This window comes from Ochotona curzoniae, unplaced genomic scaffold (assembly GCF_017591425.1).
Source record: "Ochotona curzoniae isolate NIBS_2020 unplaced genomic scaffold, NIBS_Ocur_1.0 contig_4501, whole genome shotgun sequence".
NCBI lineage: Eukaryota > Metazoa > Chordata > Mammalia > Lagomorpha > Ochotonidae > Ochotona > Ochotona curzoniae.
In genome coordinates this window covers 3,004,554-3,026,152 of record NW_024466307.1, presented here as the reverse complement: position 1 = coordinate 3,026,152, position 21,599 = coordinate 3,004,554, and the positions used below count along the sequence as shown (strand labels likewise).

The 21,599-nt window shown below is 51.7% G+C and overlaps 2 protein-coding genes across 2 annotated transcripts in view; one reads left to right on the top strand and one right to left on the bottom strand.

The window, feature by feature from the left end:
* The first annotated feature begins 7,456 nt into the window (after positions 1–7,456).
* On the top strand, positions 7,457–8,520 carry RPS23 (ribosomal protein S23). The gene is made up of 4 exons (XM_040985885.1): positions 7,457–7,531; positions 7,816–7,975; positions 8,120–8,240; positions 8,334–8,520. The coding sequence occupies exons 1-4, from the start codon at positions 7,528–7,530 to the stop codon at positions 8,478–8,480; spliced, it is 432 nt and encodes a 143-aa protein (XP_040841819.1). The 5' UTR covers positions 7,457–7,527; the 3' UTR covers positions 8,481–8,520.
* A 6,430-nt stretch (positions 8,521–14,950) lies between these two features.
* ATG10 (autophagy related 10) overlaps positions 14,951–21,599 on the bottom strand; it is a 150,654-nt gene continuing 144,005 nt past the window's right edge. Inside the window, exons 6-8 of the mRNA XM_040985995.1 lie at positions 16,205–16,302; positions 15,583–15,696; positions 14,951–15,303 (exon numbers count right to left, since the gene is read on the bottom strand). Of these exons, the coding sequence (XP_040841929.1) occupies positions 15,597–15,696; positions 16,205–16,302 (198 nt within the window). The 3' untranslated portion in view covers positions 14,951–15,303; positions 15,583–15,596. The remainder of the gene's footprint in view (positions 15,304–15,582; positions 15,697–16,204; positions 16,303–21,599) is intronic.

Genomic DNA, 21,599 nt, shown 5'->3' with positions numbered 1-21,599 from the left:
CTCGGTTGAGAATATTCGAGGCATGAGGTGAGTGTGTGTCTCAGCAGCTAAGACACAGTCCCACACCGGAGTACCCGGGTTATTCCCTGTTCCAGCTTTTGGCTAATGCAGGCCCAGGAGACAGCAGCAGTGGTGAGATAGTCAGGGCCCTGCCACTCATGGGAGAGACCTGGCTTGAGTTCCCAGGTCTCAGGCTGAGCCCCCATTATGCTGGCCACCACAAGCATTTGGGGAGTGAACAAGGGGAAAGAGGCACTCTCTTTCTCGCTCTAAAAAATGAATTTTAATTGGAAGAAAAGAATATACAGCATGAAATAATTAGTAGCTAGTAGGTTTCACACATGTATTTTAGAAACCACACTTCAGGTGTGACTGGCTGAGAATAACCCATATGTGACTCTGGGGAAAAGCAGTGACGGTAAGTGCTAACGAGTGTCTTCCTGAAGCTGCAAGACGCCAGAGGCCTCCTCAGTGGCTTGGCACTCAACCTGCCTGCTCACACCACTAAGGAGCTCTCTCAGGGACCACCCTGGAGCTGAGACACCACCCACTCACCATCTTCCACCTGCCGGCTTTATAGATGCTGGGTGAAGACGCGGGACTTCTGGGTCCAAGACAAGGGGCTTTATTCCTCACCTCCCAGCCAGCAGTGTGCACTGTGGGCAGTTCTCCTTGTCCATGGAAGAGAAACCCTAACACATGCTCGCTTACCTAAGGAGTTGTGCATTTTTTATTTTTATTTAAAAAGAAGAAAGAAGGAAATACAGAGGTAGATGGAGAGACATCTTCTATCCACTGGTTTGCTCTTCCAAACACCTGTAACAGCCAGAGCAGGGCCCAGCCAAAACCTGCAACCCAGAATTCCACCTGGGTCTCCTACATGGGTGGCTGAGCCATCACTGCGGCCTGCCAAGGTGCACATTAGCAGGAAGCCAGGCTCAGAAGTGGAGCAGAACTCACCCCAGGTACTGTGCTATGGAACGTAAGGGTCCCACGTGGTGTCTCTACACCACGGGGTCTCATCTCAGGAGCAAGCCATCCAATGTTGAGCAAGCCTACTTGCCCTGAACTCTGAAGGGCAACACCAACTTCCAAGGTGGTCAGCACACCCAGCCTCTGTGACAGACAGCTTCTACCTTCCGTGGTTGCTTGTGCACAAGCATAGTGGAAAACGACCCCAGCGGAAGAGTGACTCACTCCACACGCCAAGGGTGGATGGCTCACACCTGAAGGGGCCTCGGGTGCGCTGCTTTGTGCTGATGTGTCGTGTTCTGCTGAACGCACTGTCACCTGATAATCTGAATATTCAAACTCCATCTCCCGTAATTATAGATCACCCAGAGAATTCTGTTCCCACAGAGGAATCTGGAAGTGGATTGAACTCCGGAATTCTAACAATAGCTTAGGAAGCATCCAGCAAGCATGCAGAATTGATTCACTTAATGCTCTCAGGCCAAAAGCTGCATGTGTCAAGTGTTTGAATCAATTATGATGGTCTTTGCATAGTGACTCCAAATCCAATGCCATCTGCCTTCCGCTAAGCCCTGCCTGGCACGGCCCCTGCTGGCCTCTCTCCATTAATTCCAGGCCAGCTCCTCCGGCCCACATTCCAGGGACACCAACGTGCCCTGGGCCCCTAGGTGCCTTTGCCCTTAGCTCGGTAGGGATCACCTCGCCTCACCAGCTCCCCCTGCAGTCCCCTCACGCAATCTGCAATGAGATCTGCATTTTTCCTGTTCCCTTACCCAAGCTGCTTAAGGTGTAGGGAGGGCAGGCACTGTGTCTAATCAACTCACCTCCATCTACCGCCCACGCACCCATACAGGACTAAACCAAACCCCCAAAACACCATCCACTCTCACTTCACGTCACACGGTTCCAACACCCAGGGTCTTGATACAACTCTAACTGGAAAAGCAAAATTCAAGCATTCCAAAGAAATTAGTTGCTTGAAAAAGGAAATGCAGGACCTGACACGGTAGCCTAGCAGCTAAAGTTCTTGCCTAGCATACGCCAGCATCCCATGTGGATGCAGGTTCTAATCCCAGCAGCCCCACTTCCCATCCAGCTCCCTGCTTGTGGCTGCTGGGAAAGCAGTCGAGGATGGCCCAAAGCCTTGGGACCCTGCACCTGCCTGGGAGATTCAGAAGAGGCTCTTGGAACCTGGTTTTGGATCAGCTCAGCTCCAGCTGTTGAGGTCATCTGGGATGTGAATTATTGGACGGAAGGCCTTCCTCTCTGTCTCTCCTCTCCATGATCTAGCAAAGCACTCGAGCACACACTCCGTGTGAGAGCGGTCTGTGTACCTCCTCAGGTGTGCCTGCTGCTGTGAGTCCCACCGATTTTCATCAAATCAACTCTGAGAAAATCAAATGATTACAAGTGCTTCTAATGCAAATGTGAACATTTGCCACCCTGGGCTTCTGGTGAGCTCTGCAACATGAACAGCAGCGTGGTCGCTCCGAGCACTCTGTGGCTGCGGACAAGCTGAGTTAGGAGGACCAGTCCCTCGTAGCCTTGTTCTGGATTGTACTGTGCTGGACTGTTCGCCTGGCATACAAGCAAAAACAAGCAAAATTCCCAGCACTGGCCTCTGCAGGAGCTCTAGGCCCAGTGATGGACAGAAAAATGAACAAGCTGCTGTGGTTATCATCCTCCTAGAGGCTGTCCCTGCCTCCACACCAGGCAATGACTGATTAAATAAGAGGGACAGAAAGGCAGGCGGATACAGGACAGAGACAGAGAGCCTGAACCGGCCTTGGAGCGCCTTAAGCAGAAGGATTTACAAAATGACCCTCCCCAGGGCAATGGGGAGAAGTTTGAGGCTGGGGAGTCAGGGTGTGGGCAGACCCAGCCACCCCAAGAGCTAGCCACCTCCACTTCACAAACGCTTTCACCTCAATGCCAACAGGACTCACGGTGGGGAGACATGTCCTGTGCTGCTCCCCAGACCAGAGACTCCTCCCCCAAAGCCCAGTCTCCTGATAACCGAGCCACTGTTACACATGGATCATGTGGACAGAAAACACCCAGCACATTCACCTCATCCGCATCGTATATGACTCAGTAATGAATCCAGGGTGTTATTTTTTTCTAGGTAATTAACATAAATTTGGAAATTTTAACTTGAAAGCCAACTAAGTAAATTTAAATATTCATGTGCACATGAGCATGCCATTCCCCAGGCTGCAACATGACCACACGCACACGCTGCTCTCGGAACTCTCACCGTGGGCAGTGACTGCCAGAGCCAACCGGACCAAGAGACCAGGGGGCCGTGGGAGGACACCACCACTGTCCTTTCCTTCCTGCCTCTATTTTCATCCTTCACCATCTTAATCTTTGTGTTTTCAATTTAAGAACATTTTGTTTTACATTAAATCCCTTTAAGCAGCAAAATCTTTATACGACGGCCAAAAGTTTGTAAGTGCTTTCTTTTGAAAGGGATTCTTATATTCACATTACAATCCCTTGCACATTATTACGTTTAAATAATCTAGAAATGACCCTGGCAGATATGCTGCTGCAGGGAGCAAGGGCCGGGGGTCACTCCCCACTCCACCTCACCGAGTTCAGCTGCCCCGTGCCCCAACTCAGACCACTTGGGTCTGTGACCATCTCCCCACGCTTGAGCCTCTCTGCGCAAGGCCACTGACGCCTAGTGTTTCCTTGTAGTGAGGACGATCGTCTTGCTGTTCCCAGGGAAGAGGCGCCTGCTGAAGCAGAAGCCTCGTTCCCTTTGCTGGGCTCTCAGCCACGCCAAGAACAGCTGAGACACACATGAACCTGCGGCCCCCTCAGCCATCTCACCAGGGCCATTACAGAGCAGCTTCCTCAGTTCCCCTAGAGCCTACACACAGGCTTAATTACAACAATAGGGTTTTTAACACCAGGCCTGATATAAGGTCAGACAGCAACAAGCACTTATTTCTTTAGTTCTGCCTTGGAATAAATGTCAGTAGAAACAGTCACTGCGCCAAGCTGTAGGCAGGAGGACAAGACAGGAGGTCCCATTCACTCTGGATAAAGGAAAAATGGTGCTTAACAATGCACTAGGTAAGGGAAGAGCACTCCACCCACACTGCGGGAGAGCAGGGCAGCGCCACTCTCTCACGGCAGCTCCATTCTCACATTAAGCTGTTATTTTAACTTGTCACATTTCCATAGCAACCACTGCCACGGGTTTTTACAGCTGAATCACCAGGAATCATTTCTAACTCATAAAACAGTCAGGTATTAAACATCTACACTGTGAAATTGTTGGCTCTTTTCCCCCAAAAGCTAACTTCTCCCCAGCCCAGGGGGCAAAGACCAGCACTGCTCTTGACCCGTTATCTACCACCTACCTAACTGTGAAGATAGAACGTTCTTATTTGCAGGAAGAGGTTGCCTGTGCAGAAACAAAATAAAAATGGCCCTCCCCCCGACCTGGTGCTAACTCAACTGGCAAGCAGAGAGGCAAGCAGAGAAACACGCACCACCTGTACCCTTGGAACGGCCAGGATGGATGACAGCTCAGCACCGGAGCCAAAGGGACAGAAGCTGAGAACCCAGCAACGGGGTCCCATCACAGCAGCCGTGAGCTCACCGAGGGGAAGACACGGGAGAAAACTGGGGCTCCAGAGGCACGTGGGCCCACCAAAAAGATCTCATCCAATCACAGCCCTCGCTTCCCTGCACTTAGTGTCACTACCACCCTGAACACAGGCGCAGAGGGCTGACTGTGGCCCTGGCCTGGTTAGTGCACACACAACATCACACCAGCATCAGCAGAAAACATTCTTCCCAAGAACACACAGGAAATGCAAACAGAGAGGCCAACTACAGGTGCATCAAGCAAACATCAACAAATTTTTTTGAACTGCCAGCAAAAGGTGTGTTCTTGGACCGTAACAAAATCGCACTAGTGATCAATAACAGATTTCAGGAAAATTCCCAATATCTGAAAATTAAGTAGCACACTTCTCAATGGTTCATGATCAAAGAAGTCAAAAACAAGAACTAGGAAACAGCATGCATGACAACACCACACATCACAACTCCCTGCGTGCAGCTCAGGCGGCACCGCAAGGGAGGTTTATGATCAGGGACACTAGGAGAGGTGAAGGCCTTAGACCAAGGACCTCAGAGGATCCGTCTCATCTCATTCACTCAGCATTCATTCTAAATGCAGATGCTATTCAACTAATGAAGAAGCCGTGTGTCCACAAATTCATCTTAAGCTGAGAATGCATGGCATACACCAGACACGCCAAACCTCCTAGCCTGGCAGCACAGCACACTACCGATGGCACGGGGCTCACAGCACCAGGCCCACTGCCGCTCCCCAGCAGGGCGAGCACCTCCTGCACCTCATACTGCTGACGGGGAAAGATCACGGGTCACAGTGTGGGAGCGCAGTCTCTAAGGACTCCCCTCTGCTTCTGCACCATCACAGGCTGGGCCCATCACTCAGCCTCTGGGTAAAACGAGGGGAGTGCAATTTCCATTTCCCTCCTCCTTCCCAGTTCCTCTGTAAGGTCAACCTCAAGGTCACTAGGTACCTCCTGGTGACCGCCTCCCTGGAGGACAGCTACATACAGCACTCACCCCCTCCCAACCTCTACAACTGGAATGGCCCGCACAGACACACCACAGGGACCACCTCTTGGTGACTGTGTGACCCCACAAAACTCAGGCTACTTGCTTGAATTCCACCCATGAATTGCTATGGAAAACCTGTTTGGGTTACATACACCCTGCACCCCAACAACGGCTTTAGTCCTACGGATCTTCTGGTCTCCTATCCCACACCTATAGGGTTAAGCTGTTCCAGAAAGCTCCCTTCTCTTCTATCAGCCCTGTGAGGCTCCGGCTGAGAAAGCAGCAGAGAATTGCCCAAAACCTTGGGCCCCTGCACCCGCATGGGAGACCTGGAAGAGACCCCGGCTCCTGGCTTCAGATCAGCTCAGCTCTGGCTGTTGTGGACATTTGGGACGTGAATCAGCAGATGGGAGATCTCTGTCTCTCCCTCTCTGTAACTCTTTCAAATAAAAATAAATAAATCTTTAATATACATGTTTTCATGCAAAATGGAATTAAAAGTTAATTTTTGGTGCAAAACAATGAAGTCATCATAAAGCCTGTGGGAGTGCATATTACGAGAAAACATTCGTATCTCAAAAAATTTTGAGCCAAAATAAGGTTAACTTTTTAAAAAGATTTATCTTAACTTATTAAAAAGATTTATCCCGTATGGAATCCCGGTGAGTTCAAGGAGAGGACTTTAGCCTCTAGGCCACGCCACCGGGCCCAGCTATTTTTTTTTTAAAAGATTTATTTATTTGGCCCAGCGGCATGGCCTAGCGGCTAAAGTCCTCGCCTTGAATGCGCCGGGATGCCAGTTCTAATCCCAGCAGCCCCACTTCCCATCCAGCTCCCTGCTTGTGGCCTGGGAAAGCAGTCGAGGCAGCCCAAAGCCTTGGGACCCTGCACTCGTGTGGGAGACCCGGAAGAAGTTCCTGCATCCTGGCTTCGGATCGGCCGTTGCGCTCACTTGGGGAATGAATCAATGGACGGAAGATCTTCCTCTCTGTCTCTCCTCCTCTCTGTATATCTGACTTCAGCCTCTTCTGCCAGCTTCCATCCCTCACCACAGCCTGGTCTGATTGGTTTGCCCTGGGCTGAGCTCAAACATTCCCCCCGGCGGACATGCCTTCCGCAACCACCCTCTCCACAGCGGCCCTGAGATGCCAGCCTATTGCTGAGAAGAGGCAGGTGTTCGCCCCAGGTCTGGGTCGGCGGCTGTTGGGGTGTCTGGTGCGGCTGTTGGGGTGCCTGGTGCAGGCTAACAGGCGTCTGGGGAGTTAGGGCGCTCGGTCTCTGCCCTAAATAAATACCTTTACCTGCAAGTACTGAGTACATACTCAGTCCCTACTTCACCTCTAAAACCTTCATTCTTCACTGCCTAGGCCAGGACACCGGCGGTGCAAACATTTCCTCAGATACCTGACTTTCCAATGCAGATAAGTAAACCTTTAAAATATACAGATAGAGATATCTGCTGAAATGAACCCACAGCTCAGAACTCCTGCGACTTCCTTTTCTACGGGACAATGTCAACTGTGAACAAATCGGTTGCCCGAGGTGGCGGAGGCCGGAAGCCGCGTCTGGGAGGTGCTAAGCGCGGTCTGAGTCCACGCTAACATCTTTTCACTACCACCTTGTTCCTGAGACGCTCAGGGCCTGGAAAGGCGCCATGGCAGCGCACGGGGCCCACGTCGACCCGCACTCCCACACGCGAGACGCGACGCTCTCCTCAGCGCACACGCGACGCCCGCCCGCGTCGTGGCCTGCGCGCCTGCGCCGCGCGCGTCTCGCGCAAGGGGCTCTGGGATTCGTAGTCCCTGGGCGTTCCTTAGCGGACTCGGGCCCGGCGCTGCGCGGGGCAGCCGCAGAGGTCCTCGGCTGGGCGGAGCCTGCGCGCGGTGCCTTTTGGGTACCCGGCGCTGCGTCGCTCTCTTTGGCTCAGGCCCACGCGTCGGCAAGATGGGTGAGCGGAGCTGGGGAGGATCGGGGGGTCGGGGCGCGGCGTGGGGACCCCGGGCAGGGCCCCGCGGGCGGCAGGGGAGCCCGGCGTGCGGCGGGGGCTCGGGGCCGCCCCGGCAGGCGGGACGCGGAAGGCCGGGGACGGGCACGTGGGCCGGGGTGGCCGTCCTGGGGCCCGGGCCTTGGGGCGCGCTCCTACGCGGGCTCGGGGGGCCCGGAGGCCCGGAGGCCCGGAGTCGGGAGCCGCGTGGGTCTGACCGAGTCTCCCACTGGACGCCGGTCCCTCAGGCAAGTGCCGCGGCCTCCGCACGGCCAGGAAGCTCCGCAGCCACCGGCGCGACCAGAAGTGGCACGACAAGCAGTACAAGAAGGCGCACCTGGGCACGGCGCTCAAGGCCAACCCGTTCGGGGGCGCGTCCCACGCCAAGGGCATCGTGCTGGAGAAAGTGTGAGTGCTGCGGGAGGCAGGTGGCACCTGCCGGCAGACGAGGACCGGGGCGGGAGGCAGGGCTGCCAGGCGCTCTGGGGGGCACCAGGAAGCGCCCCTTTTCCCACAGCCGGGCTCACCCCGACGTGCCGCTCTGCGTTCCAGGGGCGTCGAGGCCAAGCAACCCAACTCGGCCATCAGGAAGTGCGTCCGGGTGCAGCTGATCAAGAACGGCAAGAAGATCACGGCCTTCGTGCCCAACGACGGCTGCCTCAACTTCATCGAGGTGAGGGCCGGCGAGGCTCGGCAGGCTGGGCCTCGGGGTTGGGTCAGCAGCGGGCTGCCGTCCCCGCTGACCAGGAATCTGCTCTGATTACAGGAAAACGATGAAGTGCTGGTGGCTGGATTTGGGCGGAAGGGCCACGCCGTCGGTGACATTCCCGGAGTCCGCTTTAAGGTGGTCAAAGTAGCGAACGTGTCCCTCCTGGCCTTATACAAAGGCAAGAAAGAGAGACCAAGATCGTAAATGTCGGTGTCAGAAGTCTAGTAATAAATTTTTCATGTTCAGTTGTTTTCTGTCTTGTTCATTCTCGCCTCAGTGTTGCGTCTGTGTGAGACGTGAAGGCATTCCTGGGTGCCTGGGTGGGGGTTCGGGCTGCCCTTGCAAAGGCACGTTCTCAGCCCTGACTTGGCCCAGCGTGAACAGCATTGCAGCTTCCTCCCCTCTCTGCTGCTCCTGGGTGTCGGGACCGTATTGTACGGTGCTGTTGGAAACAGTGGGCTGATGGAAGGCCGTGCCAGACGAGACTGACTTTGGGCAGGTCAGTTACTTGTAGAGATGGTGTGGGGTCTGTTGGGATTCAGGTTCATAGGGCAAGTCTGCACGTGGTGTGGCTAAGGCGCTTTCAGCTGGTGACCAGAGACAAGGGTTCTTTGCTAACCTGACTGACCTCTCGGGATTCAGGAGAGACTCCAGGGCCCTGCCTTAATGACAAGAATCCAACATGTGCAGGCCACACTGGAAGTCCAGGACCTGGTGCGGAGGACAGGTCTGTCCTGGTGGGAGCCACATTGCTGGGTGGCCATTCACTCAGCTCGCCCAAGTCCAGTGGCTGAGTGGATCCCTCTTTGCACGTAAGTTCCTGGTGTCACACAGGCTGGGCTCTGCTGCACAGGAGGCAGTCGCCTTGAACCTGCAGTCTGTTCACTGTAGGAGGAGTGGGTGAGAATAATGGAGGGTGAAAGAGGAGGAAATATGAAGTGGTTTAAGTCAAGTAGGAGAAAATCTGAATTACCAGGTGTTCGTCCTAGCAGCTGAAGTCCTTGCTTTGAATGTGCTGAGATCCCATATGGGCACAGGTTCTAATCTAGATAACCCCGCTTCCCATCCAGCTCCCTGCTTGTGGTCTGGGAAAGCAGTCAAGGACGGCCCAAAGCCTTGGGACCCTGAACCTGTGTGGGAGACCTGGAGGAAGTTCCTGGCTCCTGGCTTCGAATCAGTTCAGCTCCAGCCATTGCAACAGATTGGGGAGTGAATTGGCAGATGGAAGATCCTTTTCTATGTTTATATGACTTTCCAATTAGAAAAAAATCTTTAAAAAGAAAGTGGTACAGAGAAAGGGAGAGCTTCATTGCTAGTTCACTCCGCAAATGGCCAGTCATGGCCAGCCTGAAGTCAAGGGCTTCCAGGTCTCCCATATGGGTGTGGGGATCAAGTAATTTGACCATCTTGATAATCCCTTCCCAAGAAAGGATCTGAAGTGGAGCACCCACATGGAATGTTGGCACTGTAGGCAGTGGCCTTGCCACACTTTAGCACTAGAACCCCAATTGATTGTTTTCCAAACAGAAGCCAGTGAAAGGATAATTTTTTTTATAAACGATAGTGTTCCTTTTGCAAAGCAAAAAGGTAAAGCTGTAGCTTAGGTTTGGGTAGATATCTTAGAGGTAATATCAAAAGTGCTTTGCATTAAAAGAAAAATGGATAAATGAACTGGCTCAACAGGCTAATCCTCCACCTGCAAGCATTGAGTCCCACATAGGCACTAGTTCATGTCCTGGCTGCTCCGCTCCCTGCTTGTGGCCTGGGAAAGCAGTGCAGGATTCCCCAAAGCCTTGGGACACTGCACCGACATAGGAGACTTGGAAGAAGTTTCTGACTTCCCAGCTTCGGATCAGCTCAGCTCTGACCGTTGTCTCCATCTGGGGAATGAACTAACGGAACGTCTAGCCTCTGTGCCCTTCCAGAAATGTGAGGAGGCAAAAGATAGAAGTACAAACCATGGATAAAATATTTGCGAATCACAAAGCCAACAAGGTGCTTGTATCCAAATGTATAAAGGACTAAACTCACAGTGATTGTGTTACTAAGTGGGTAAACAGGTGAGAGCCTCTGGTGCTCTTCCTGCATCCCACCCCATCACAGAGTGCCTGGATTCAGTCCCCCGCCCCCTGCCACCTGCAGAGAAGACAGCCTGGTACAGCTGCTTTAGGCACACTATGGAGTGAACAGTGCATGCAAGATTGAAATAAGTAAGTGAGAAGTTTAATTCTTATGAAGGGAAAGATCACGTCGTTAGATTAACCACAATGAGATCACTACACACTGGCAGATTGGCCTCACACTGCTGGAGGGAAGATGCTCCGCTCAGCCAAATGTGTCAGCTTCCTACAATGTTAAACAGGTGCTTAGAAACATTAATTGTGGGTGCTGGCATTATCCAATGGGTTAAGCTGATGCCTTTGATGTTGGTATCCCAAGGGTGCTGGTTATTGTCTGGGTTGCTCCGCTTTGACCCAATGCCTGGGAAAGCAGCGGAGGATGACTCAAGGGCTTGGGCCCCTGTCACCCATGTGACAGGCAGAGCCGGAAGAAGCCGCTGGCTCCTGGCATCAGCAGCACTCAGCCATTTAGGGAGCGAACAGCAGATGAAGATCTCTCCCTCTTTCTGTAATGCCTCTCAAGCACACACACAACTGGATAGCAAGTACCCCAATGAACATAAATGCCCTTATAAATCCTATACCAGGAAACAGATTGTGTTACACCCACAAGGTTACTTAACCACAACAAAAACAAACTGCGCTGGCATCCTGCACAGCATGCTAAGCCTCTTCCATAGGGATGCCAGTTTGAGTACTGTTCATTTCCGATCCAGCTCCCTGCTAAGGGCCTGGGGGAGCAGAAGAGGATGGCCCAAGTGCTTGGGTCAGAAGAGACTGTGAGCTCCGGTCATGGCAGCCATTTGGGGAGTGAACCAGCAGGTGGACAAGCTCTGTCTCTCCTACTCCGTAACTTAAAATTTCAAACAAAAAGAAAATACACAAAATGCCACCAAATGCATGCAACAATTTATATAAAGCAGTTACACTGTGTACAATTTCACTTAAACAATTCCTTTGGGGGAGGTTGGGGACCTTATTGCCTTCTCCGCGCCTGAGCAACTAAGTCTTAACCCACATTCCTGCTCACGCACAGACGTCAAAAGCATGGCTAGAGCATAAGCTAGACATGTTAGGGAAGGGATGGGGTGACTCGAGAGATTTGGGGCTTGGAGGGGGAAAGGGAAGACTCACCAATGTTTTCCACATGGGGTGGTCTCCTCTGTCCTCACGTTAGCTTAAGAACTCAATGCTTGATCACTTGGCCTCTTGGAATCCACCCAGTTCCTCTCCTCTTGGCTTTTGCCTCAGCACTTAAACATTTGTATTTGAGAAGCAGAGAGGAGAGAGATCCTCCCTTCACTGGTCTGCTCCCCAGATGCCCACGTCTGCCAGGGAGGGCCAGATGAAAGCCAGGAGGCAGGAACTCCACCCAGGAGTCCCACGTGTCCCACGTGGCGACAGGAGCCCACACACTTGGGCCAGCCTCTGTGGTTCCCCAGGCACATCAGCAAGGAGCTGGATCAGAAGCTGTGCAGCCAGGACCTGAACTGGTTCCCCAGCATGGGATCCGAAGCAGAATTTAACCTGCTGTGGCCCAGTGTCAGCCCCATCTCACCCGTCCAACCCATCACAGAAGCCCCAGAAACAACTCCATGGACTCACGTTTAGCTGTTATAAAGTACCGAGGGAGTGTCCTGGATGCTCAGCACAGCTTCCCGTGGGGCCCTCCAGTGCTCTGGCCTTCGATGCTTAGCAAATCCCTCTCTGTCCTTTAAGTCCCACTTCTTTTGGGGGTTTCTCCTGAGCTCGAGTTGATCACTCACAAATTCAGACATTCCATGAAGATGAACTGAATGTTACCAATTACTAGAAACCCCCAGAGCCCGCAGTTCTGGCGTGCACTGTGCGCGGTCATGCTCAGAGGCTGTACCTGTGAGCAATAGTGACAAGCTTTGTCCTTGTAGCTCCTAGTCCTTATTCACAGCGACTTTGGGGCACTCGGAAAGCTCCAGGCGACAAGGCAGCGTGGCCCTGCTGCAGGACTTATTCTTACATAGTTCATAGAGCTGGAGCCTAAGGGTTTTCAGTGTGTTCCTCACCAAGTGCAAAACCGGACCAGGGTCTCGGAAGCGGCTTTCCGTTCTCAAGGTCTAGAATATGCGATGCCTGCAACAGGACACTAGATGTCGCTACTGACAGCACAAAAGTTAAAGCCCGGCCGGGCGCCGCAGGCCTGCTATCCAGAACGCTGCCCAGCTGAAGGCCAATGTGAATAACGCCCTGGAGAGGCCCTGTGCTCCCAGGCGCGGCTTTGGGGGCACCATGGCGCCCATGGAACCAGCCCAGCACCCTGGGTACAGGAACCTCTTAGAAAAGCCCGCAGCAGCCGACTGACTAGCGTTATCAAGCAGGAACCCCAGTCTCTTGAGTTGGAAGAACGCTTATGTTGCCTCATGTTTTATGATTTCTGGCTTTCCCTGGAGATAGGATGCAATGTATTTCTCCACCCAGCAAAGCACACGGACACGCAGATACCATAAGTAAACATATACACATATGCATACATATACTGTCATGCATTGCACAATGGCATTCCTGCCCATGATGGGGGATGCCACACACTCTGGGTGTCTGGTAGTCCCTGCCATCCAGGCGCTTCTACACGTTCCTGGTGATGGAAACAGAACTGCCCAGCCGCTCCTTTCCCAGCACATGCTCCCATCGTCCAGTGCGCATGACTAACTGAAGCCAAAGTCCTGCAACAGAATCTCGCTGCGTGACTGTGTGCAATGCAACCGGATGATTTCTTTTTGGTGAATTCATTTAAATACACACACACACTGGTCACCATGCCATAATTTGACTGGCGTGAATGCATCAGAAAGCAGAGCCCAGAGAGGTGCGGTGAGCTGCCGTAGGTGACACAGCGAGGATTCTGCCAGGTGTTTTGGGAGGGGAAACAGCAGTCGGTAAAAGCTCCGGTCTCCCTGCACACTGCCAGCCCTGCAGAGCCGCCTCTGGGTCCTGAGCTGCCCTGCTGAGCCGCCTCTCGGTCCTGCAGCTGGCACCTTGCAGTGAACAGACGACAAAAGCCAAGAAGGATGAGCTGCATTTCTGAAATGCCACTTCTTTCTGCATCATTCTCACCTCTCTCCTTGAGTCCTTGCAGTAGCTCTTCGGGGGTTTGGGGAGGACTACAGGTTGCCAGTGGGGCCACAGAGGCTGATCCCATAGTGCTGGCCCCACGCTGCCCAGAGCTCCATCCGAGCCTCCATGAGGATGGCAGGGAGCTGGGGAGGTGAGCCCCACAGCCTCGCAGGGCGCACACTCACAGAAATGGGACTGGGTGAAGCAGAGACACCTGGATTTGAACCAGGCCCTCTGATCTGGATGTGCGCTTTCCTAGTGCCGTCATGGTACCCAATATCTGCCCCTGAAAATGAAAACATGTCATTAATCAAAAACTAAGGCTTTTTTTAACGTGAAAAAAAGAAATTCTCACAGAACTGGGAGATGCCGAGGAGATGGATCTCTGTGTGTTGGAGGCAAAATGGGTGGGACCCTCATGTCTTCTGCCACTGATGAATGCTTTACGAGTTCACTGTGCAAAGAAAAATTTAACTTTTTAAATAAATTGAGCATCGGCCCAGATTGGTGGGCTACCATCTCAGCACCCACTGGCGCCGGAGAACTGTGTTTCCACACCAGCACATCCTTTGCTGCTGTGCCCAGGGACAGCATGGCTGGAGACACCATTGCCGAGAAGCCCATGTTGCCTCTGGGGAGCCTGAGGGGGGAAGCCCCTCGGCTGCTGGAGAAGCTCTCGTGTGGCAAATACCAAAACCACTCCACGAGCGTGGAAGTAGCTCTCGGCCTAGCAGGAGTGCGTGCAGCTCAGCGAGCTCTGTGGCAATTGGCGTTAACCCTGTCCCTGCTGCTGCTCCCTTCGTGGGAGGGCCGTCCTGAGGCTGCACACGCACTGTCCTGGACCCCACCCCAGTTCACCGGCAGACAAGTCCCTCAGCCCCCAGGTCACTTCAAGCAGGCCCCTGACCTGGGCTACTGCTATCACAGAACACGTGGCCTGGGCCACGTCCAGGGAAGGACATGCAGTCTGGCTCATGTTTCTGGAGCCTGGCAAGCACAAGATCAAACACCTGCATCTGTGAGCCCTGGCTGCTTCAATTCTTGGTGAGAAATGGACAGAGAAACAGGTACACTTGGAAGAGGGGTCCACAGGGGGCCTGCCTGCTAAGTGCAGCCCGCTCTCTCTACGGCGAGTTCCTGCAAGAGCTGTGTTAGTGAAGGACCTAGTCACCCCCTTGAGGCCCTGCCACCTTTTGACACCATTATACTGGAACCAAAATGAACATGCTCTGTAGCCGGGGGGAGCACCCCAACCTCGGTGGCCTCTGTAGGAGCTAGTGTCCAGTCTCTCCAACTGTCCACGAACTCAGTCTCTGGCTTACTAAGGATCCTTTAGGACTTTTCGACGTGAAGATGGTATGCATTCGGTAGAAGCCTGCCTTTGGTATCTTTTCAAAGATTTATTCAACTGAGTGGCAGAGAAAGAAATTGAGAGAGAAAGAGAGGAAGAGAGGACAGAGAGGCTCATATAAATCCTGTATTTTAATTTCACACATTGTTCGCTAAAATACAAACGCCAATACAGTTCTCCATCAATCTCCATGTTAGAAAAAGGCTCAGGAGAGAGTGTGGCTGTGCTGCGGAGGCCCATGCTCCAAGGAAGATGCAGTTAGATGCATTCTCTGGCTCTTTGCAGCGATCTGCATCTTTGCCACGATTCTTCTGAACAGCCAGTGTGTAAGTCATCCGCTGCTGCAGACATTCACTTCCAAGGGAAAAAGAACCCAAGGGGAGGGGGCACCCTGCACAGCACCACTTCAGCTGTGGGCCAACAGTGGGCATTCCACAGGCGTGATTTCTAAGCTCAGCAGAAGATTCTGTTGGGCAAGAACAAAAGAAAAAAGTTAAAGAAGTTTGCTTGAGCAGGTGGGGCTGATTTTAAGACTGTCAGGAGTAAAATAAAACCATCCCCTCCTGGGACTGGGAGGTGCCACTTAGGCAGCAAAGGAGCAGAAGACTGACAAACAAGACGGGGTGTGCCCACTGGGCCGGTAGCCAACTTCCTCTGTGGGGGGCCAGGAGGGGTGCACGTGAGAGTAACAGAGACACCTCCACCTTGGCAACAGCCCCACACGAGGGCCTGGCTTTCCTCTTACCTGCCTACCCACCCTCACGCGTCCTGAGAGGCGGCCTTGGCGTAACTCAGAGGGAGGGTCAGCCCCACCACCGGACCCACGACGCTCAGCCACGTGGTGATGTAGTTGATGTTCCTAGGAGATCCAGGGGACACAGGCAGCATTTTTTGCATCGCCAAGCGACCAGGACTGAGACCAGAGAAACGGAGGGTCCCTTACAAGGGGATCTCAAAGGGTGAGGTTTGACTCCCCCGTGGTGATTCAGTTTTCCTTAGGATTCACGACGACTACTGAGGCAGCACAGTGGCTAAGAGCGCGGCTCTGACGCAAAGCTCCCACAACATCACTTAGCTCGCTGTGTGACCTTGGCCATGTCACATAACTCCTCTGCTTAAGTTTGCTCCTCAGTAAACTGGGTAAAAGAATGGTCCACAGCCTACGGGGATGTTATAGAAATCCAGTGTGTTATTATATATAAAACTTTTATAACAGCACCTAGCACATGGTAAAAATCAATACGTGTGAGCCATTATTATTATTACAAGGCATATTTCTTTTTTAGCCTAGCTTTTATAGTCACATGAGAAGATTTACTTTTTTAGAATCCGAGGAGAGGGCAATGTATCTTGATGGTGTTTCTTACCTATTGATTTTCTGAGGCTTCTTTAACACGGGCGTCATGAATTCATCCGTCTTGCAAGGATGAAGTACAAAAAAGGGTTGTCCAAGTATCGGATGTTCCTGTAAGAGACACAGTGGGTCCAGGGGTGCCAGGATTACTTGCAAAATTAAAATCACCTGGTTTATTAATAAAATAGATAAGCTGGTTGATTCCTTGAAAATAAAAGTTCATTTTAAATTCCAAGTTACTCAGTAAATATACAACCTGATTTTTCTATTTTTAAATATAGTTTCTAATCCAAATATGAGAAGGTGGGAAGATATTCAGTCATGCAGCAGGGCAGTCGGGCAGGCTGTGGCTCAGGGTTGTGCCGACACGATGCCAGCTGTGCTTCTGGATGCTTCCAGTGCCTTCCCTGTGCTGGCCACAACTGTCTTGGCCCAGGATGACTCCCCAGTCTCCGTTATGGGCCTGTCCACAGAGCCCACTAGTCTGAACCTCTGAACCACACACTGCAATCACCTCTTTGGCAACATTCAAGGAAGCAAACAATCACTTGTATATTTTTGCATATGTTTTGTCAATATACCAATAATTTCAGGCCCAACTACACCCGGTGCCAATGGGCACACACTCAGAGTGGAATGGGGTAGGAAGACGCCCTGCACTATTTAAATTGTTCTCTGTCCATCTGTGCATGCCACATGCATGTTTGTGTATGTATCTCAGCAGCTCTTGTTGCCAGTTTCCCTCCTTTTGTCTCTCAAACATACAGACAGGGCTGATTCTAGGGTGTAACTCTACTGCCTATAATATACACAATTACTGCCACAAAGGTGTGGCCGGGCTTCTGCCAGACGAGGGACACAGGCAGATAGTACGCGGGAACCCGTCAGGCTTCCAGCGAGAGACTGTGCACAAATCCTACCCATATGGAAGACAAGCGTTGATGAGAAACGTACCGATTGCTCATTTTGTGCACACGCAACACCATCACACCGGACAAGCTCAAACACTGAGGAAGGCGGGCAGAGGGTCTCCAGGGGAACACCAGCTGCATGCAGCAGCAGACGATGGGGACCGTAGGGCCAGGGCGGGCATCCATCTGACGCCAGGCTCACTGCTCTGCTCCAGCTGATGGTGCCATGGTGGGGGGGGCACAGGCTGAGCACACTATTTGTTAAAACATTTGTCTCATCTGTCAAAATCACCCAGAAAGCCAGGAGTTTGGGTAAAAGTTCCTATTTCTAAATGTTTGTACAATCCAATAAAAGACAAAAAAGCATGGGCTGGAGCAATGGAACAGGCTTGCGGCTGCCCCTGGGCCACGGCCACAGCTGCCCCTGGGTCACGGCCACAGCTGCCCCTGGGCCACGGCCGTAGCTGCCCCTGGGACTTGGCCACAGCTGCCCCTGGGCCACGGCCGTAGCTGCCCCTGGGACACGGCTGTCCAGTTTTATTTCTTGGCTTCTTTTCTGCTTCTCTGGCAGCCCAAGGAGAAGCAGCTTTCAGAGCCACTTGTGGACGAGACCATGTGCCGTCCCAGCTGCCTCTTCTGCCCACCTGCACATGTGTGCACTAACTCCCTCCCCAGAACACCTGCACGGCTGTCACTGAGAGAGGGGACAAGGGCAGGGAGGGGGTGACGGGCCCTTGGCTGCAGGTTGGTGTATGCCTCCGGCATCTTCTCCCCGAGGGCCATCTCTGGCTGTCTTTGCCCAGCAGTCTGGTTCTTCCAGTAGAGTGACACCTTCCTCTACCTCCTCATCCCGCCCAACTAGGCCCTCAGGGTCACACAGCCCAGGCGTGTCACTCTTAGAGGAAGTCCTGGCCGGCCGGATGCTGGCTTCACTGCCCAATATTAACTAACTCAACAAAATACTTGCTGACCATCCCTCTGTGTCTCTTACAGTTCCAGATGTGGCTATGGGGACACTGTCTCTCTGAGGTAAATGTTCATGTCCTCCTCAAGCGCAGAAGTTAATTCTAACCCCGAAGGAGGTCCCTTGGGAAAGGATTAGTGCCCTTCTAAAACCGACCCTAAAGCGTTTCCCACCTTCTTCCCACTGTGTGACAACAGAGTGAGCAGATGCTGGGTCTGCCTGCACACCAATTCTGTGTCCCTTGGTTTTTGGAACGATGAGAATAACCATGTGTGTTGCTGGAGCCATCCAATCTATCAGACTTAGGTTAGAGCAGCCAAAACCTGCTAAGACCCCCCAAAAAAAAACAAAAAGAAGAAGCAGCAGCAGAGGTCTGGGGACAGCAGGATGCCAAAAAAGGAGCACAGGAAATGCAAAGGAACTTTAGGATTATCCTGGACTAAAACGATGATAGTTTATGGAGGACTGGTATTTTAGAAGCTAAATGTAGCCTCATTTCTTTCTGCGTGAGTTACATAACCATCAGGGAAGAAATGGAGAGCTGTAACCCAGTTTAAGGGACAGGAATCCATAAGATGAAACAAGAAGCTTCCGAGGTTGCACTGGGTGGGGACACTGACAGAGGGGCGGGTCAGCGCGAGCTCACAGCTCCATGCTGCCCAGCACTGCTCCTGTGACAGCTCTGCGCGTCATCAGGACCACTTTCCTGCCTGTCTCATGGGAGCCTGGCTTCCCCAAGCTGAGGCAGAATGGACTATGCAAAGGTTGCACTGTGAGTGTGGGGACACTGAGCGTGATGGAGACAAAACCAACAGACCTCCTGTTGAGCCCAGCTTCCTGCAAGGCTGGGCGAGTCATGGAAGATACTGAGAGACCTTGGCCTTGGTCCCTGGTCTGCACAGGCTGGAAGCATTCAGACCACCACACGAGTGTTTTCTAAGAATCACCTCCCAGGCCCGTTGCGGTAGTCTAGTGGCTAAAGTTATCACCTTGTGCCGCGCCAGTTCATGTGCCAGGCTGCTTTACTTCCAATCCAGCTCCCTGCTTGTGGCCTGGGAAAGCGGTTAAGGATGGCCCAAAGCCTTGGGACCCTGTACCTGTGTGGGAGACCTGGAAGAAGCTCCAGGTTCCTGGCTTCGGATCATCACAGCTCTGGCTGTTGCAGCCACTTGGGGAGTGAATCAACAGACGGAAGATCTCCAAGTCTGACTCTCCTCTCTGTATATCTGATTTTCCAGTAAAAGTAAATCAATCTTTAAAATCAAACAAAACAAAGAATCATCTCCCTTCACAGCTGTGTTCCCTACAGCCATCAGGATCAACTTCATAAGTCAAGACCTTGCAAGATCTTACATAAGTCAAGATCTTACAAGGCATGTGACACAACCATCACAAGGCCACACAAGAATGACCACGTACAATGTGAACTCAGCATGGCTGCATTCCTGCAGCGAGGTGACTGCGCCTTCAGCACTCCCTGGGAACATACCCCGCGGGTTTGTTCACTGGCTGTTGCTTCAGAAACACTTGGTCGTCACCTGTCCAGGTCATGCTCTGCTCATTCCACACGGCACGTGGCTGAAAGTGTGCCTGAGCAGAGATGCAGACTGTCCGAGGAAGGTCTGCTCCGTCAGGTAGCGGCTTTGAACTTCTGGGAAAAAGTACTTCCCCAGCTGTCTCCGTTTTGTGACAACTAAAGCCTGCCACATAGATTGTGAACTCTCAACCAGGCAGCATCAAGAAAGCACAATGAACCACTGTGCCTGACTCACAGGAACTACTTGGGTGGCTACTCTTACCAACTCATTCGTAACTGAATAGGCAAGAATAATGAGCAAATGCTCAGAATATGGGCTTAAAGCATCTTGTAATAAAACCCAATTTCAATATCTATCATGAGTAAGCCACTGAGATCATGTAACATAGTTGAAGAAAAATCACTGATTAGTGCCTAAATGTTTGAGAATATCTGGCAATAATTATAGCCACAGGATAAAGAAGCCCGAGCTAGTAAAAGGCCTAGACATGCGGTGACCAGAGCCGTCGATACATGTGTATTCGGGTTTAAACACAAAGTAATGATCGCTTCTCGGCCTTTTGGCTAAGATCAAGTGTAAACACAAATTAATGAGAAATCATTTAAATGAATTGCAATGAAAATAAAAGCATAGGCACTTCAAAAACAGTTCAGTAATCCACATTTTAATATTCTTTTTCCTTAAGCAATGTAATCTTAATTGCATTCTAATAAGTAAAATGCATGATGATGCTCACACTGAATGTCTTCTTACCTAACAGATTCTCACGCACCTAGAGCTGATCAAACATCCTCAGTGCAGGTCCGACCATCTGGAAACACGTTCTTTATCTTTCACTATCCTGAGACCTTACCTCTGTGTAATTACGTAGAGTATATTAAAATGAATCACTGTCCTTATAAAGATTGCTTCTTTCTTTGAAAATAAACTCTTCACAAAGCAAAACATTAAACTGAGTTTTAAAATAAAAATCATCTTTTTGGTATACAAAGATTGGGCTAGGACAAGTTGATCAGCTTAAAATAGGAATTATAATAAAACATATTTATGTAATATTTTCAGAAAAGTTTTATAAAAATATAACAATAGGAGTAGACTTCCAGCTGTGCTGGAATGAAGAAGTCAGCAAATTCTCTACAAGCAAGTACAAATCTGAACAAGAGTGTCAAAATCAAACCGTGCTTCCGTACTAAGAATACATACAAACTTTTAGAAGTATTTAGCTCATACTAAGATGTCAGAATTTCAGAGGGAGTTCTTCAGCCTTTTTGCCTGAAAAAATACCCCCAAATGCCCTTCACCGCCCACCGGATGCCCAGCCACACGAACAGGAAGGGTTCGCCAGAGCTGGGCCGACTTATCTCCAAGAAATGCCCAGAACTGTTCAGCAGCACTGTCAACAGAAGTAGCCAAGTAAGTCTCAAATGGAAGGAGCAGGCCAGAGCTGTGCTGGCCAGAGGTCGCTGGCCCTGCTGGGCGGGCGGCAGCCCTGCCAGCGCGTAATGGGAGATCCTGGAAACGAGAGCCCCAGAGGGGCAAGAGGACTCCTTCAGCACTGCTGGCTGATGGGAACTGGTTGCACAGCCAGGGCCGACTGGAGACGCTCTGCTGGGAAGCCAAAGCCAAGGCCAGCTTGGGCATCACCCGCGTCTCCAGTGTGCCATCAGCCACAGAGGAATGCATCATGGCCCCAAGGCACCTGACACAATCTCTGTCCATTCAGGGCTAATCAAGAAGCCACACGCACAGCCCACGCTAGTGACACTGAAGAAGGGAGACTAGAAAAGAAGGGGTAAAGTAATACAGGGAAGATGGATTCCACAGATAAAGCCTAGTAAAGCAAGACAAAGCAATGACAAAAGGGGAAATATTGGAATCCTGAAAAACTGCAACACAGCAGCTATAATGTCTGGTTTCTAATGAAATTCCTGTGTTAGACAAAGAAGCCAAAGAGTGCAGAGCACCCTGGGAGGTAGGGCAGAAGAGTTCTTAACA

What these genes read in the sequence shown, in the direction of transcription:
- RPS23 (XM_040985885.1), top strand. An exon ending in GGCATCGTGCTGGAGAAAGT is followed by an intron (nt 7,976 to 8,119) that starts GTGAGTGCTGCG and finishes TCTGCGTTCCAG; the next exon opens with GGGCGTCGAGGCCAAGCAAC. An exon ending in GCTGCCTCAACTTCATCGAG is followed by an intron (nt 8,241 to 8,333) that starts GTGAGGGCCGGC and finishes CTCTGATTACAG; the next exon opens with GAAAACGATGAAGTGCTGGT.